At 38.6% G+C, this 15,505-nt stretch overlaps 1 protein-coding gene across 7 annotated transcripts in view; it reads right to left on the bottom strand.

Moving 5' to 3' along the window:
- Positions 1 to 15,505, bottom strand: part of ARFGEF3 (ARFGEF family member 3) — a 93,181-nt gene that overhangs the window by 9,690 nt on the left and 67,986 nt on the right. For 6 of the 7 annotated variants that reach the window (XM_083830909.1, XM_083830910.1, XM_083830911.1 and 3 more), the window contains 11 exons: positions 14,735 to 14,914; positions 13,863 to 14,007; positions 12,720 to 12,842; positions 12,341 to 12,438; positions 10,643 to 10,787; positions 7,487 to 7,615; positions 6,771 to 6,947; positions 6,075 to 6,189; positions 5,364 to 5,466; positions 4,596 to 4,727; positions 3,017 to 3,147 (listed from right to left, as the gene is read on the bottom strand). In XM_083830909.1, the coding sequence (XP_083687035.1) occupies positions 3,017 to 3,147; positions 4,596 to 4,727; positions 5,364 to 5,466; positions 6,075 to 6,189; positions 6,771 to 6,947; positions 7,487 to 7,615; positions 10,643 to 10,787; positions 12,341 to 12,438; positions 12,720 to 12,842; positions 13,863 to 14,007; positions 14,735 to 14,914 (1,478 nt within the window). The remainder of the gene's footprint in view (positions 1 to 3,016; positions 3,148 to 4,595; positions 4,728 to 5,363; positions 5,467 to 6,074; positions 6,190 to 6,770; positions 6,948 to 7,486; positions 7,616 to 10,642; positions 10,788 to 12,340; positions 12,439 to 12,719; positions 12,843 to 13,862; positions 14,008 to 14,734; positions 14,915 to 15,505) is intronic. The other variant, XM_083830913.1, reaches the window with a different exon arrangement.

Below are 15,505 nucleotides of genomic sequence, written 5' to 3'. Positions count from 1 at the left end.
TTTGCTCTTTAAGACTTCAACTTGAATACAGAGATACTAGCATGGACATGTCAATTCCTAGCCCTGTTTCTCACATGTAACACTGGGTGATTCTCTCCTGTTAGAGAGATGTTTGAGTTCTTTATCTCACTGATTTTTGATTTGCACAGGGAATCTATGAACAGCAAACTCTGCCAGACAAAGATTTTAGGTTACAGGCAAGGGAGGTTAGGAAGAAGAGGTGGATAGGACTGTTGTTAAAGCATGACATTGGTATCTCACAGATTAAAAATTATAAACTGTGAAACTTCTCTTAAATAATTTTAAGAGAAGTCTTTTTATCAGATTATATCTGTTTTAAATAGAGATGATGCTCTCATAAACATAGTAATACTTATTTTGATTTAGGGAACTATAATGGATCACATTTTAAGTAGCACTGCTACCAGGTGAGGTAAAAGTTTTTCAGTTTGCTTGCAATACTGAAGTTTTAGGTCTAAGTCAAAGTAAACCTTCATGCAACATGAGATGTTCAGTTGTAGGCCTACAAAATTTTGGTGCAAAAATTAATGTACTTTCATTAAACAACTTTCAAAAGTGTTTTCAAAGTACCAGAACAAAATGTTTGAATTCTTTTCGGCATTATTTTTTTGGGGGGGGGGGGGTGTTGTATCAAAAAGTCAATTTTGAGAATGCAATGTTGGCTTAAAAAAACAACCAAATAGAAGAACAGATGCTTTAAATCTCAAAATTTTGCCTTATGTTAATTGATTTGTGAATTGATTTATAAAATCAAACAAATGGTCCTGATTTTAAAAGAAAAAAGACAATCCTGAGACTTTTAAGGGATTTGCATATACTTGACCATGTAGAAGTTATAGATTAGCTAACTCTAGAAGCACTGTTATTTCTGACCTATGTCAGCGCACTTACCATGACTATAGCTGTCAGTGCTGATACATCAGTAAAAACTAATAGTCTTATTATCTGACAGTGGAAAACTCCTGATGATTGATACATACATTGGAGCTCTTTAAAGGGAAGTAGTTTTATGCTGTAAAAACTCTTGGAAGCCTTACTCAGAAAAGCTCTTAAGAGCACATATAAAGGTAAATGAGTGCTTGATTTCAGGAGGCTAATCCTGTTCCAAATGCCGGATCAGAATGAAGGAGATCTGCTTTCCTTGCAATAGCCATAAAGGCCAATTTACATGGCCAACTTAAAGTACTGCTTAATTCCAAAAGAAACTGGTACAGAACTGGTGGTGAAAACACACAATGCCAAAGCTGGATAAGGATAGTATTTTCTTATTCTGCCCAAAGTTTGGAACGGAAATATATTATTACTTTTAGGAAGAAGAAAAGCTCCCTTACCCCAGCTTCCTGTGAAACGATGCAGCATTAAGGAAACAAAAGCAAAAAGGGAGAAGAGAAATTCCACTAAGGTTAAAGTAAAACTTTTGAAAGGCCACAGTTACTAGCATGCAAGACTGGCATATTACTGCACTGCCATAGCAAGTAATATGAAAAATAGTGGCGCAGTCAACTTTTTAGCCCTGTTTTGGTGAAAAATCAACACTGCTGGGGTAACATTTCCCTACCAGGGAATACACTTTTTGCAGTTGTTTAGACAAAGAGCAGTGTGAAAGCATTCAGAGTTTGTATTAATTGCAAGCTTCATTTCTTTGTTGAAAGACAAACATGCCGCTTTTACAAATGCGCCGTTAGACTGCATAGCATTATGTGCCATGAAGGGAAGTATTCCAGTCTTTTGCTTTGCATTCTTTGTAACAAGAAGGAGGATCTGCAAACATTTAGGATAAAAAAGATGTTTTCCCACCAAGAAGGAAGGGGTTAGACTGTAATTTCAACCTTTCTTCATCTCTGTGCAGGGCCGTGTCCTGTGACATTAAGGCAACAGAGCACCTGCTGTTGGGGGAAACCTCTGTACACCTGTGTAAGAATGGAAATGTTTTGCATGGTCTTTCATCCTGTCCACCACATTCTGTCCCCTTTTTACATTCAATAGTTTAGTTCAGAATGAGGATGCCTTAAGTGGTAGCTAGTGTAAGTAAGGTACATAGCGCTCATACTAGTGTGTCTAGTATAAGACAATTATATGCCATGTATTACATACCTTGCAATACAAACACAAACCCTGAATGCAGAACACTAATTCTGAGCCCTACTGATGTTATAGTGGTTGTTCAAACAACCAAGTGCAAGCAAAAAGAAATATTCCTTGGCGGGATAAGACTAAGCATCATGCAAACACATGGGTCTCTGGGGTGGTTACACACAGAAGGATTTCCTTAAAAATGAAAAAAGTGCCAAGCAAAAAGAAAGTTCCCTAGATCAATATGTTGACAGTTTTGCAGCTTTGGGTGTGGCCTCTCTGATTTATACTGCTCCAGATTACCCATTAGTTTTTTTTCCACCTCCTTAATCTGACAATATTGAATTTAAAAGACTATTAGTATAGCAGATATTATTTCATTTGCTAGGTATTATTGCAAACATAACAGCACTTCCAAAGTTTTCTTCAAACTGGTACTTTTACTCTACTTTTTGTAAAAAAGAATCTCAATATAAAAAAGGTTTTTCCAATATTTCCTATAAGAATTCTTTTCCTAATTTCATCTACATTTCCGTTACTTGAAGGGTTTGTGTGACTTTATGTATCCTTCAGGTATTTGCAACCTACCTGCTCTTACTACCTATTAGAAGCATTTTCCTCATCTAGTTTTCTAAAAGTCACGTTACGGAAACTGCCACAGGCCTGTCTACAACTGTAACAGCTCTTGCAAATGCCTGCCCTAGTGAATGATGATGCGAACATTTAAAGAACATATAACAGTAAACAGTTGTCTCCTGTGTCAAAAAATAAGTAAGTATATATATTTCATCAGTGTATTTCTTGTTTTTGTTGAGACCTGGAGAGAGGCATAGCTTGCTAAGGCCCTGTCCACATCTCTGCCTGCCTGACAATATTTTTATCTAGCTTTTAATGACAGTCTTTTCCTAAGAAGATATTTTACCTTCTCTGGGTATGCCCATTTGGTTTTTTATCTGGTGGCAGATCAATGATGAGCACACACGACTGGGCATGTTCAAACCCTTCCTTGTTGCTGGGGGTCTTCGGGGAGCACTGAGTCTCCAGCATGAAGACCTGGAAAACAACAAATGACAGAAACAATCAGTTTAGCACTTGCACTGGGTCCTTCAAGAGCCTGACAGTAGGATTTCCTGGATTGTAACAGATCCGGTATGACAACTTATTTATAGAGATTAAAGAAATGCAAGGTATCCACAGGCAGACCTTCCGTGGAACATGCTGCTTTGATGAACAACCTCAAAGCCATGGGCTGCCTCCAGACACCCAGCAGAGCACATGGAAAATGACACACATCTTTTTTGCTGAACTTGTATAAGGTATGACACTAAAAGCCAAAACAAGCTTTATGCTGTGTGCTACTACCTGTAAGCATAACGTATAGTAGAGACAAGGACCTGTTTACATAGTTGACCTGTTCTACCTAGAAAGGTTGGTTGATGGAAGGATCACTTTCACCCACGATGAGACAACAGACACCTAGCTTGTTTGGGAGGGAAGTGTGGAAACTGCTTTCAGTTGCTGTGGCTTTGTTTCACAGCTTAGTAGCTGTGTCAAATTCTCACTTGGAAGGACTCAGGCAGTGCCACTGAAGGGAGTCTACTACAGAAGTCCAAACGCTACATTCCCTATTTTATGAGTTTTGCCTCTTTAAAACTTTTATTTTAAAAACACTTTTTCTATTCAAAGCCTGCCACTGTCACATTGTTTGTGATCACAAATCTGAGACATCTCAGATTTTCAAGCAGCATCAGGGTATGATTAATCAAGTCAGAAATCGACATCAAACATCTGTTGGCTCTCTAATCCATCTGCTTTCCCACACTGAAACTGTCATATAGTATTGACAGTTTTAAGGCACCCTGTAGGTCATTAAGTTCAGTCTGCTGTACTTCAGGGAACTTATCTGCTATAACCACATTCTCAAAATGAACAACCTATGTATTTATACTTTACCCATGTATTTATAGATATAAAAAACAACTATATGCCTCTTCAAACTCTGCTTTGATAGGTTGAACAAACCTAGTTTTTCTAGTATCACATCACAGTCTCTGTTCTAATTTATTTTTTTGCTCTTTGAACCTATCGCCCTTACAGAATAACCGTAAATGTGTATGACATTATAGATGAGAATTCATAGTGACACTACTATTTCTCTTTCTCTATCAGAAACACTTCCAAAGACGTATGCTAAGATTGCCTATTCTAAAGCTATGTTGTATAATAGGCTCATAGTCCTGATCAGGTATCTAAGCATTTTCCCCCACCCAAGCATTCCTCATTTCTGCTTACAGGGTAACAGCTTTATTTATTTATTTTCCTAGCTCTTATTTCTTTTTCTCACTACTACTGTTAGATAAATAAGTGTTAGTCTAGTAACAAGGAAGGCTTTTTAAATTTGCCCATAGGGTTTGTGGGGAAGGTTGTGGTAAAAATGTGCTCCAAGGAAAAGCCCCAAGTTTAAAAGATTCTGTGACTTTCCCTGAAATGTCAGTCTCTACCTGTTGTGCCATGGCTCTGATTCTCCAGTATTCAGCTTCAGCACTCGGTGAGAGGGAAGGGGCTGCCACCTTCACTTCACAGGCATCTCCACTAAAGCTTTCAGAACCACTGTGGAAATAGCCCAATAGGTTCTATAGAGAGACACAACATCAGACTTTCACTGTGCGTTAAATTAAGTCAGTGACTGTAGAGTTGTCCAGTCTGTTCATGGTAATACAAGATTTGCAGTGATCTCTCCCAATACCATCAGCAGATCACCTGCTACTTAGCATTCAGTGTATTTGATGCAAACGCATTACAACTTCTTATGTAGTCTGGCCTGTGATGACTTAACAGGATTTTTTGTTACAAGACAGTGAATTGAGAAATAATCTATATGGAGCATGCAGCAACAGGATCAAGTAAGCAACTTTGTCTTCTGTCTAGTTTTGGCCAATCCAGAAGAAGAACTGGATCAAAAATTAAGTAACTCTTCTGATTTCATATTGCCAGGGCAATTTAAAATAAGTCTGCACTGTTAGTGACTATTGTTGTATGTACCATGTTTAGAAAAACTGATTTCAGTCTCCATTGTTGATCCAACACCTTTCATCTGAGTGAATCAAAATATAACAAAAGCTACAACAGAATCTTTAAGCCTCTTTTCCTGGCTCAGTATCCAAAAAACTTTTCTGAGGGAAAAAAAAAGGCAAAAAAAAAAAAAAAAGCAACCTGTCAAAAGTTAGTGTCTATAATTAGTTTTGACTGACAGCAAAAAGGCAGTTTACCTTTACTGGCTCCAGAGTGGCAGAGAATGCATCCTGCAAGGCACAACATGCAAGTCTCCACATCTCCTCAGTAAAAACAGGTCCTGCTGTCACTAATACATACCTACGAGTAGGGACACAGGAAAACGTTACTGTAAGAAAGAACTAGACAATTCTCTCTTGCAATGGAAGCAGGTTGAAAACTAAAGAAAAGGCCCACTCAGTAGCTAGATAATGATTAAGAATTACCAGTTGTTATCCTGACCTATTTTTGTAATTATACTGTACTTCTGAACTACTTTTTCCTTTGATTTTCCTCTTTAAGCAGACATCTCTCCAGGACAAGAACCATAATGGAATGCTTATCTTGACTATGATTGCAGTAACCTGGAGACTGTGACAGGGATTAACTACATTCAAAGACCTGTGAATTCCAAAAGAAAGCTCCTGGATTATTATTTCTAAGGATCAATTATTGACCAACTATAGATAAATACTGTACAAGTGCTTTTCATGGGAATGATACACATAGCAATGCCCAAAATTACACGTTTTGAAGAGAGAAAACAGCAAAAAAGGCTTGTAAGTCTAAAATTCATTGTTCAAATAACAGGAGATAGATATATTGTAGACTTCTTTTGGGATGCTAGCCAACTTACTCAGTCCACAAGTTCTTCAGAGATAATAAAGACATGTTTTTTGAATATTTTAACAGAGTTAATAGATTGTTACCTGATACATGAGCAGCCAACTCTGGAAATGATTTCTGTTGGCTCTGCTACACAGGCTACCAGCAACTTGAAAAGATCTTTTAGCATACTATTGATCATATTTTCATAACCGATATCTGTAAGGAAAAGATATGGACTGGTTTTATTTAACATCATTGCTTTTCATTATAATTAAAGACAGGCTTTCTATACTTACTGCCATTCAGAGACATTGCAGAAACAATTATTTTTATACAGATATCTGTAAAGTTCAATTTGAAACATGCATCGCATCAAACTGAAATAAGAACAGTCCTTTTGATGTTAACAATACAAAATATCTGGACTTAAGTGGTACTAGAGAAATTATGTTAGCTGCTGTTTCTGGAATATTAGTTCTTTAAGATCAAAGTCTTACCATCCTCTTTTGGAAAGCGTAATGTAGACTGTGATGATTTAATTTTGAAGATAGCCCTGCTGTGAGAAGGAGGATGGACTAAGTAATACAAATAACCTCCATAGTTCCCTTACAAGTTAGATTTTTCCATAATTACAACCCCTTTTAAACACTATTAAAAAGGAAAGCAACCAAATTCTCAACCCTCTTCCTCTTATTTTATGCTGGAGCGACCAAAAAGCAATGAAATCACCTTCCCAAGTAGCTGTTCATTAACATGTCACCAATGATTTCAGTAGATTTGATAATGTAATGACATACCTGAGTGTATGAAATTTTGAATGTGCTCCACTACGAGTTCACAGGAAAGGCCAATGGCATGCTTGAAATTAGCAGATGCCACATCCCAGTAAGAATGGTCACCATGGCTGCGATGGAGCCAAAGGGACATCGTGGGAAGAAGAAGATGTACAACTGCATAAATGCCAAATCCTGGGCCTTAAAATAAACACAATGATGATTGTATATTTTTGCTTACACAGCCTACATTTGCAAAGTTGTTCCAAGGTTGAGCCCAGGGGTGATGCCAAAGAAAGGCGGTTCTGGAACTTTTTTTTTTTGATAGGATGAGAGGGGAAGCAGTTTTGGATTTAATAGCGAGGTAGTATATGAACATTTACCCAACTGTGTATCTTCAGTGCTGCCCAGCAGGTCTACAGGATTGTATAACTTTATCAGTTTCCTGGACACCAAGAAAACTTCCTCCATGGCTAGAACACTGACAAAGTACTGCACCCCTTTAACTGTGCATGTGGAATTTCAACATGGGACTTCAGTTCCTACATGATGCCTTTTGTCAACATAAACCAACAGGCTAACTGGAACCACAAATCATGTATTGAGAAAATCCCTTTGTATTTGACAACATCTCTGTGCAGCTCTAGCACGAGTAATGCAGTTTTCAGAGGTGGTTTAGGATTCTAAGAGCATCAGGTCAGGGCTCTAGTAGCTCACAGTTTATCAAGACCTTTAATTACCAGGTGTCTTGGCAATGTCCCTCAGCAATTCGAAGAGCAGATCCAGAGTCGGAGGTTGGTGCTGGCGGGGACAGTTGGATATGGCAGTTGTTAATTCTTCCAGTAGAATAATCCAGACATTGATAAGACCTACAAGTAAGGAAGCAAAAATTAAAGATCAGTATGAGTGAGAGAGTGCACAGACCACAGGTGGAATTTGCCCTCAGAAAGTGATGGAGACTAAGAAATTAATTAACTTAAAGGTCATGGGTTCTTACTCAATCACTGCTGCTGTATAATGGTGGTGGGCAATATCACTTTTTGAAATGATGGTCCCCTTTTCTTCCCTTTTTTATTAAGTTTCATGTGTTGTCCCTTCCTTCCTGCTCCACACACACCTTGTTGTGGTCTTTTTTATTAATCTGCTACTCCCAGTGGTCCAATTTTTTTTTTTATTCGCTCCATAACCTATTTTAAAGTCTTGCTTAGTATTGGCATCAGCCAAGTCAGTCAGTGAAATTTGTATCTTTTAATTTTTCCTTAAAGAGCATACAAAATGCAAAGTCGAATAACCAAATGAATGTCCTCTGAAGCATTTCACAGCAGTTGTGGATGTTGTTGCTGTCCAAAAAAAAATCTCAACCTTTTCCAAAGACTTTGAATCACCCCTACAGAAAGATCTTATTAGACTAAATACTGTCTTTTATTTACACCTTGAAATTTCACTTGGGAAAAATCAAAACTGTAAGAATACAAAGCAAAGCCTGCAAGCAGTACATGTATAATTATACATGAAGCGCAGAACTCAGTAAAGGATCTCATAAAGAGTAAATGCTGCCCAGAATGGTTTGTACCTGTTTTGGTCACGCTTTTAGATAAAGGTTCTAATGTGACCACCTGTAATTTAACTGGCTTTATTTGGTACCCAGAACTAAAGAGTAATAATGCCTCATGAAGTATCATCAGGCTGCCTCAAGTGTCATCTTTAGGTGTGTAAGAGGTCACAGACAGAAGAGTATTAAATGTGAATACAGCAGAAAACTGCTAGAAAAGCAATCAGGATGCAAGTAGTACTGAGACTTTGAATGTACATTAGCAAACTCTTAAAACGTTATAGGATGCAACTAGTTTTCAATACAAATTTGACAATGGTTAGGAACTGCTGCCCTTTAATTTTTTACCAATCACTTAAGTACTTGCTCATTTCCTATATTATATCAGTGATTAGAAGGACCTTGAACAGTTACTCACTGCTCCTGTAATGTATTGTGTTATTCTTGATGTAAGTCTCCTTAAAAGCTATGGATTTATTAGGTTACAATTGATTTTACTTTGCTTCACTAACAAGCCCATCTTCTCTGCCACCCGTAGCCATGCTGATGCAGTTAGTTTGTGTCTGCATGATGCTTGCTGCTTAATTATGTTACACAAGCAATAAAGAAGTCTGTAAAGTATCTTTGTTTAAGATGCACTGAATGTGCTGACTGCTAAAGTCTTCCTGAGAACCAAGGAAAACAGAGTGGGATCCTTCCTCGGTTACTGCATTGATCGGTTATTTATTCACACCACTTCCTCAGGGTACCTTCAGTAGGTATGGTGACATTGTCTGGAACCATACAGATTTATTTAATGATCTTTCTAAACAAGGAAACAGCACAACTCACTCAGCACTAAGCCTGGCTGTCTTCAGATCTGGGAGAACTGAGAAATATCCATGTTTAGAAACAACCTCTTGAGAAGTTTGTCATGGAATCAAAGACACTATGAAAATACACTGCACTACCATGCAGCAAAGTAGGCTAAAACATTTTGCCCCATCTTGGTACTGACTTTTGGGACTTGAGTGCCAGGTGAAGCACTGTCTTCTGTCTTTGTAAAGTCAGTTTACCTAGTGTTCTTCTAATACCATTAAAAATTGGGTGAAAGTTTCAGTGGTTTGTTTTGATAATAACCAGATCAGAAGGCTTCCTTGCTGCAGGGTGGCATTTCTAATCACAGCAAGCAACACACTGACAGGCAGAGCCACTTCATAACAGTAGGTGAGTAGAGCTCACCTGAGGTGGGGAGACCCTAGATTAAGTCCCAAGCCTGACTCAAAGCAGAGACTTCAGTGCTTTGGGTCTCCCGCATCTCAAGTAAACATCCTAAAATTTCCAGAGACAGAAAAACTCAAAAAACATAGAAAAAAGAAAGTCCACGTTTTTTTGTTTGTTGGTTTGGTTTTTTTAATGAGGACTTGTGGTTTGCTTTTTCAGAGAGCAGCTTTTCTCTCCTTTGTCAAGGGCAGCAGTAGAACAGCATAATCCATGTGATGAAAGAGCCTAAATAAAAGGAGGTACCAAGAATGGCTGCTGAGGCACCTTAAATTAAAGGCATCAGAGTCAGCCTGGTTTTCTGAACGGTTGGAGCTGGCTCTTCACAGAGGTATTTGGATCTGAACAGCTCAGTAATACAGAGGTTCAAAACTGTCTGTACTGCTTCAAAGGGCCATCACAGGTCCAGAAGCACAAAGCCTGCATTCCTCTACTGCTTGGCTCTATACACATCTAGTTCTGAGGTTCATTGAATACCTGGTTAATCCACAACTCATATGAGCAACACTGATAATCAGGAGATGAATGCTGCTTGTTTTTTCTGGAGGTCATAGGGCTTTTTATAGATTGTAGAAATCCTTCATTTGGTTCAACAGACCACAGGACATAAGTTTGGAAATATATTTAAGCAAGTATTTTTTATCTTTCCAAACTTTAACTCAATATTGATAATTTTTCTTTAAAGGCAGGACTGTCGATTCCAACCTTAAAAGGTTTCACTCCTTTAATGAAACTGTGGTCCAGAAAGTATTCTTATGTTAGCTCTTGGGAATATATATTGTTTGTATAATGAAGGTCAGGATAATTAAAATATTATTAAATTAATTACAATGTTATTACCTTGTCCCAAGAGACAGGCTGTATTTTTCTCATTTATGAGCTGTATCTTTTAACATAAGGGAGTTGACATGACCTTAGGTTCCAAGCTCTGTGTGTGGGGGTTTGTGTGTGTGTGTAGGCAACAGAGTCAAACTATGAAAAGCTTTTCCCTTCCCTTTTTGCTTTTGGCAGCTGGCAAAATTTACAGCGACGTGTGGAAGAAGCAATTGATTCATTCCTCATTTACTGCTTTCAGTGCACTTACCAGTGTCGTCATCAAAGTCAGAAAGGATGCACTCAATACCATCCTCACTGCTGGCTGATTGTTCCTGCACTCGGCGGGGCAAATTAACAAGCCGGCCACTGAGGAAGATAGGTTTCAGGGGCATTTTATAGATTTTGGCTAACAACTGGAAAAAAAAAAAAAAGAGAAAAAATACATAAGAGAGAAAAATATATACAGGAAGGTGTGCAAAGGCTGTCATATACTGCACAGGTAATAAAATAAAATTAAATAAAATGAAATGAAATTAAATAAAATTTATGAAAGCGGCATAGTACCAACATCTGCTCTGTTCATCCAGCAACAGTGTACATTAAAAACACAGTGTGAACTCAGAGGTCTTCTGACTATTGACAAGAAAGGGGTCGGGGGGGGGGAAGAGAAGGAGAAAAGTAATTTAAAGAACATTTGTTTGGGGAAGGGAGCGCGCTCCTCCCTCATTTGCGGAAGACAAATGTTTCTACTTACTGATTGCACCTATGTCCTGGGAAGCTCCATTAACTGCACACAGAGTACTTTGAGCTCTGAAGGGCTACATAAATACTGGTAAAAGCACCTGTACTGGTCTACTGCAGAGCTTCCATTACACAGCAAATATAAAATTTGCTATTTTATAATATTTGCTGTTTTGCATCTATGGTATAGATGAAGTTAATACTTACATGTCTGGTAAGCTGGGATGCTTACCAGTGTTTTATTTCTTGGGACTTTGTAAAGTAAAACATTTTTCTGCAATATACAAACAGGCTTTCTTTTTAATCAACCCATTTTTTCTTCTACTGGATAGTTAAAATGTATAGCAAGATAAAAATGCTGTAAATGCTTTCTTTTAAAATGGAGGAAATGTTTCTGCCTCACAGCGGACTGGGGTTTGTAAGGATGTGATGTGATACACATAATGTATATGTAGAACATACATTAGATATACACACTATATTCACTAATTTTTTGAGGTGTTTATTAGGCTGAGCTGCCTTGTTCTTTCTTTTTCCACCAGTCAGTGTACTGAATACACCAGTTATCACTGAATTTAGATAGTAAGTCCTTTCGGCTATTGCAATGTCCTCTGTTATGTGTTTTTACTCTACCTAGAAAAAAGATGCCCTGGGTCCAACACAAAGACCTGCAAGTACTACAGAAATACAAACAACATTATAAAAATCAGACAAAAACATCCTAATAACCCTGGATAATAATCTGTGCTCTCTGCATGGAGATTACAGGGAAGATGCCAATATTCTAATTGTTAAAAATTTGCCCAGAGCTTCAGATGTATTTTCATGGTACAGATAAGCTGCTACTGTTAGGAGGGTGTAACTTGTCGCTGTTCTTAAGATCTGAGAATTTTCATTGATTTTTTTTTCTCCTTTATTTCAAATTCTGTTTACAGTAACAGTTCAAATAAGCATTAATGTAGCTTTGGATGTGTTACTACTGGCTTTTGGATGTTCACATTTTCCTACATGCTCCTTGGTTCTGAGTGCTGTTATCTCCTCCATTTTCCCACTTTTTAGCTGGCCTAGAATGCATGAGACTTGTTCAGATTGCCACTCTATCTGGCAGCGCACCCTATTACTGCTGGATTTATAACAAATTCTGTAGTGTTCATGCAAATTATCTAATCACCGATGCAAAGCCTGGAGGTAAGGACTGTTTCCTGTATAACATTATTCAACATACCTGAGAACATCTCCTGAGGTAATCAAGCGCGGGAAGGCACAAGTCTGTAGATGCTGATCCTGGCACACAGTCACCCATCTCCTTACAATCTACTTCCCCTGAGGATGGCAAAGGCAGCATTGGGAGGGACAGAAGAAGAGAAACAAAGTTCCAGTTTACTGCTCATTAGAAGTTTTGCATTTCACATAAGGAAAAAAATCAATGCCACAGTTCAGTGAAAAGTGTCAAATTCTAATGATCAAGGCAGCTTTCTGGACTCAATTTCTTCACTGCCTCTCCCTTCCCTACCGTACTCTGTATTATGTAATAGGATTCTCATCTTCTGCAGAATCTGATGTACTATGGCTTAATAGAATAAAAGGAAAATAAGAATATTTACCCAGTCCTTTCACAAACTTCATAAGGCACATAATATAACTGGTGGCGGCATTAGCAAAGACCTGGATGCTGTCTGTGTTTAGAAATGCTTCAAAGACATCAAACACTGGGGCCTGGTGTTTCCCTGTGGAAATAACAAGATGAGACCTTATCCCCATCCCCCATAAAGGTGATGTTCCAACAGTTTCTCAACAATTTAATTGAATCTGTAGAATCTCTTCTATTCTGGGCAGAGACAGAAATGCTCTAGAAGTAAAACCTAATATGCTTTCTTCCCTTGCTCCTGAGGCAAATTGTGTAACCCTATGTAGAAAGTAATACAAACTCCCTTCTTTGTCTTATCCATGAAAAGCATCAGCTTACCACTGCACAAATAGTAAGGAAAGGTTTAAGCTCTCAAACTCAGGTGAGTAGCTAACACTTCTGTTTGGTGGAGGTTTGTGATTCAGTCCTCAATAACTGTCAAGATGACAGCACTCACAGGGAAAACTATTCTGACTATTTTGATACAAAATAGCCTTGTTTTTCCTAAGTAGTTTATCAATCTTCAGAAGCTATATACACTTGCATTTTGCCATTGATCATAACCGATCTGAAAGACAAAATTTAGGAGACAAATCGTACCACACAATAGTACTAGAGTTTGCTGTACACTTCTACACAAGTAATTTGAATCCCTGTGGACAAGAACCTTGTCCAATCCTTGGACAAGCACCTGCCTGGACTATCACACTAACTGACCTTGATGTGTAAGAGCATCATGTCATAGTAAGAAAAACAGCCCACATGAGAAATGGTGGCTATATGCCCAAGCAGGGGAGCAATTAGGGCCTAGCCATGCTTAGTACTCCTGCACTACTGTTTTGCTCAAAAATATTCTAATAGGTTTGAAGCATGTCTTCCTCATTCTACTCATCTGCCAGAATCTAAGAGATAAAAACAACATTACCTCTGCCTTCCCTCCCAGCCCAACTAACAAACCAGATACTTCACTACTGTCCTAGAGTATTACAGCACCACTGCTACATCGTGAGCTGTACTGTTTTAGAACATCTGTTCTGGTAGGGCATTTAATACATACCGAGTTATTTACTATGTCCCCAAGGAACAAAACAGTGAAATAAAAGCACATACAAGTCCTTACCCATAGAGTATTCTCCTACAAGGTACTCTTTAACCTCTGACTTATTGCCGCTGTGAACTGTTTCCAGGGCACTGAACAGGGGTCTCCATCCTGACTGGATCTGGGTAGAACACATTTCCACCAACTCGCCTATAGAGGTGACCACCTGCAGACAGTGGGGGAAAGGTTGAAAGAATAAAACCAAAAAACAGAACTGATACATAGCTGGACCTGCAGAAGGAATAAGGATGGCTTTAAACCCATCTCTAATTCACTCTGTTTTATCTAGATTTCAAAATCTAGGCTATTTTCTTAGGTATATAATAGAAAAACTTATTTAGTTGCTTTAAAGGCAGGTGTACTTCTACTGAAGAACTGGTCTAAGAAAAAAACAGGCAAGTGACCAGGTGTAGAGTTCTGAAAACACAGTGCTTCTGCAACTGTATTTAACCAGTCATTGAAGGTACTGCTCTAATACCTGTTATGCTAGAATCTCAGGAAAAGAAATACTTTGGTAGGTTCGAGTATCACCTTTGGGTCTGTTTCTGAGGGAAGACCAAAATGAAGAACAGAGCCTCATATACACCATTCAGCAACTGCTTTACAGAAAACAAAACAAAACAAGGCAAAAAAAAACACAACAACAACAAACAGTAGGTTACGCAGAACCAGAGCAACGTGTCAGGGCTCTTTTCCAGTACAGAAAGATATCTGTACTCTACCGTAGTGCTAGCACAGGTCAGCAGAGACCTTCTGATTCCTTTAAGATAATTAGGGGACACCATTTAAAAGGAATTTGGGAAAAAATCCCATGGACCAAGTGTGCTATGGAGACCATTCTTCTTATGGGCACAGTAGGTTAGATGCAGACACCCTAATCAGGGCTGACTTGCCTGGTCCTGAACATCCTCATCACACAGCTCTAGCTGCATGATACGCTCAAAGGGGCGGAAAAGCGACTCGTTAAAGTGAAAATGAGAAGGTTCACTCCAGTCTGTCAGCACTTCAGTGAGGATGTCATGGATGAAGGAGACAGCCTTCCGAGACACGTGTCTCTCCTTATGACAGGCAGCCTGCAGGGAGAACATGAGTATAAGACTTCGCTCTAACAAAAAATTTGCTTTTAGTGAGACAACTTTAAGGGAGGCAAGCATTTCATGTTGCTGAGCCCTGAAGATGGCTTCACCACTGATGTAACTGGTGCCCGCACTGCAATGAAAAAGGACTGCTACGGAAACAGATGACTGAGAATCTGAGCTGCTTGGAGTCCTACAGGTGCCTGAAGGTTTGATGAAAATTCAAAAAGCACAGAGGCTAAAAATAAACAATAAAACCCACAGAACAGAACTCATGTTAAGTGCTGTCTTTTGTTTCTACTACGTGACCATTTTTTCCCTTCAAAAAAGTAGCTTCTGCATATACACACCATACTTGAAATATGCATGACCAAATGCCACTTTTTATTTGGTTATTTATGAAAATTAAAAGTGATGAGAACCTGCTCACTTTGGAAGGGCTATTAAAAAACTAAGCACCAGTGAATCTGGACATAAAGTTGCTCTATTTTGACCCACCATGCAGGTTATACTGAATTCTGTCCTTTCCCTGATGTTGCTCCTTCCCAGTAATGCCCTCATCTTCACTGAAGTCAGCCACAAAGATTG

Source organism: Anser anser (genome assembly GCF_964211835.1).
Source record: "Anser anser genome assembly, chromosome: 3".
In the NCBI taxonomy this organism is placed as follows: domain Eukaryota; kingdom Metazoa; phylum Chordata; class Aves; order Anseriformes; family Anatidae; genus Anser; species Anser anser.
This window is presented reverse-complemented; position numbering and strand designations above follow the sequence as displayed.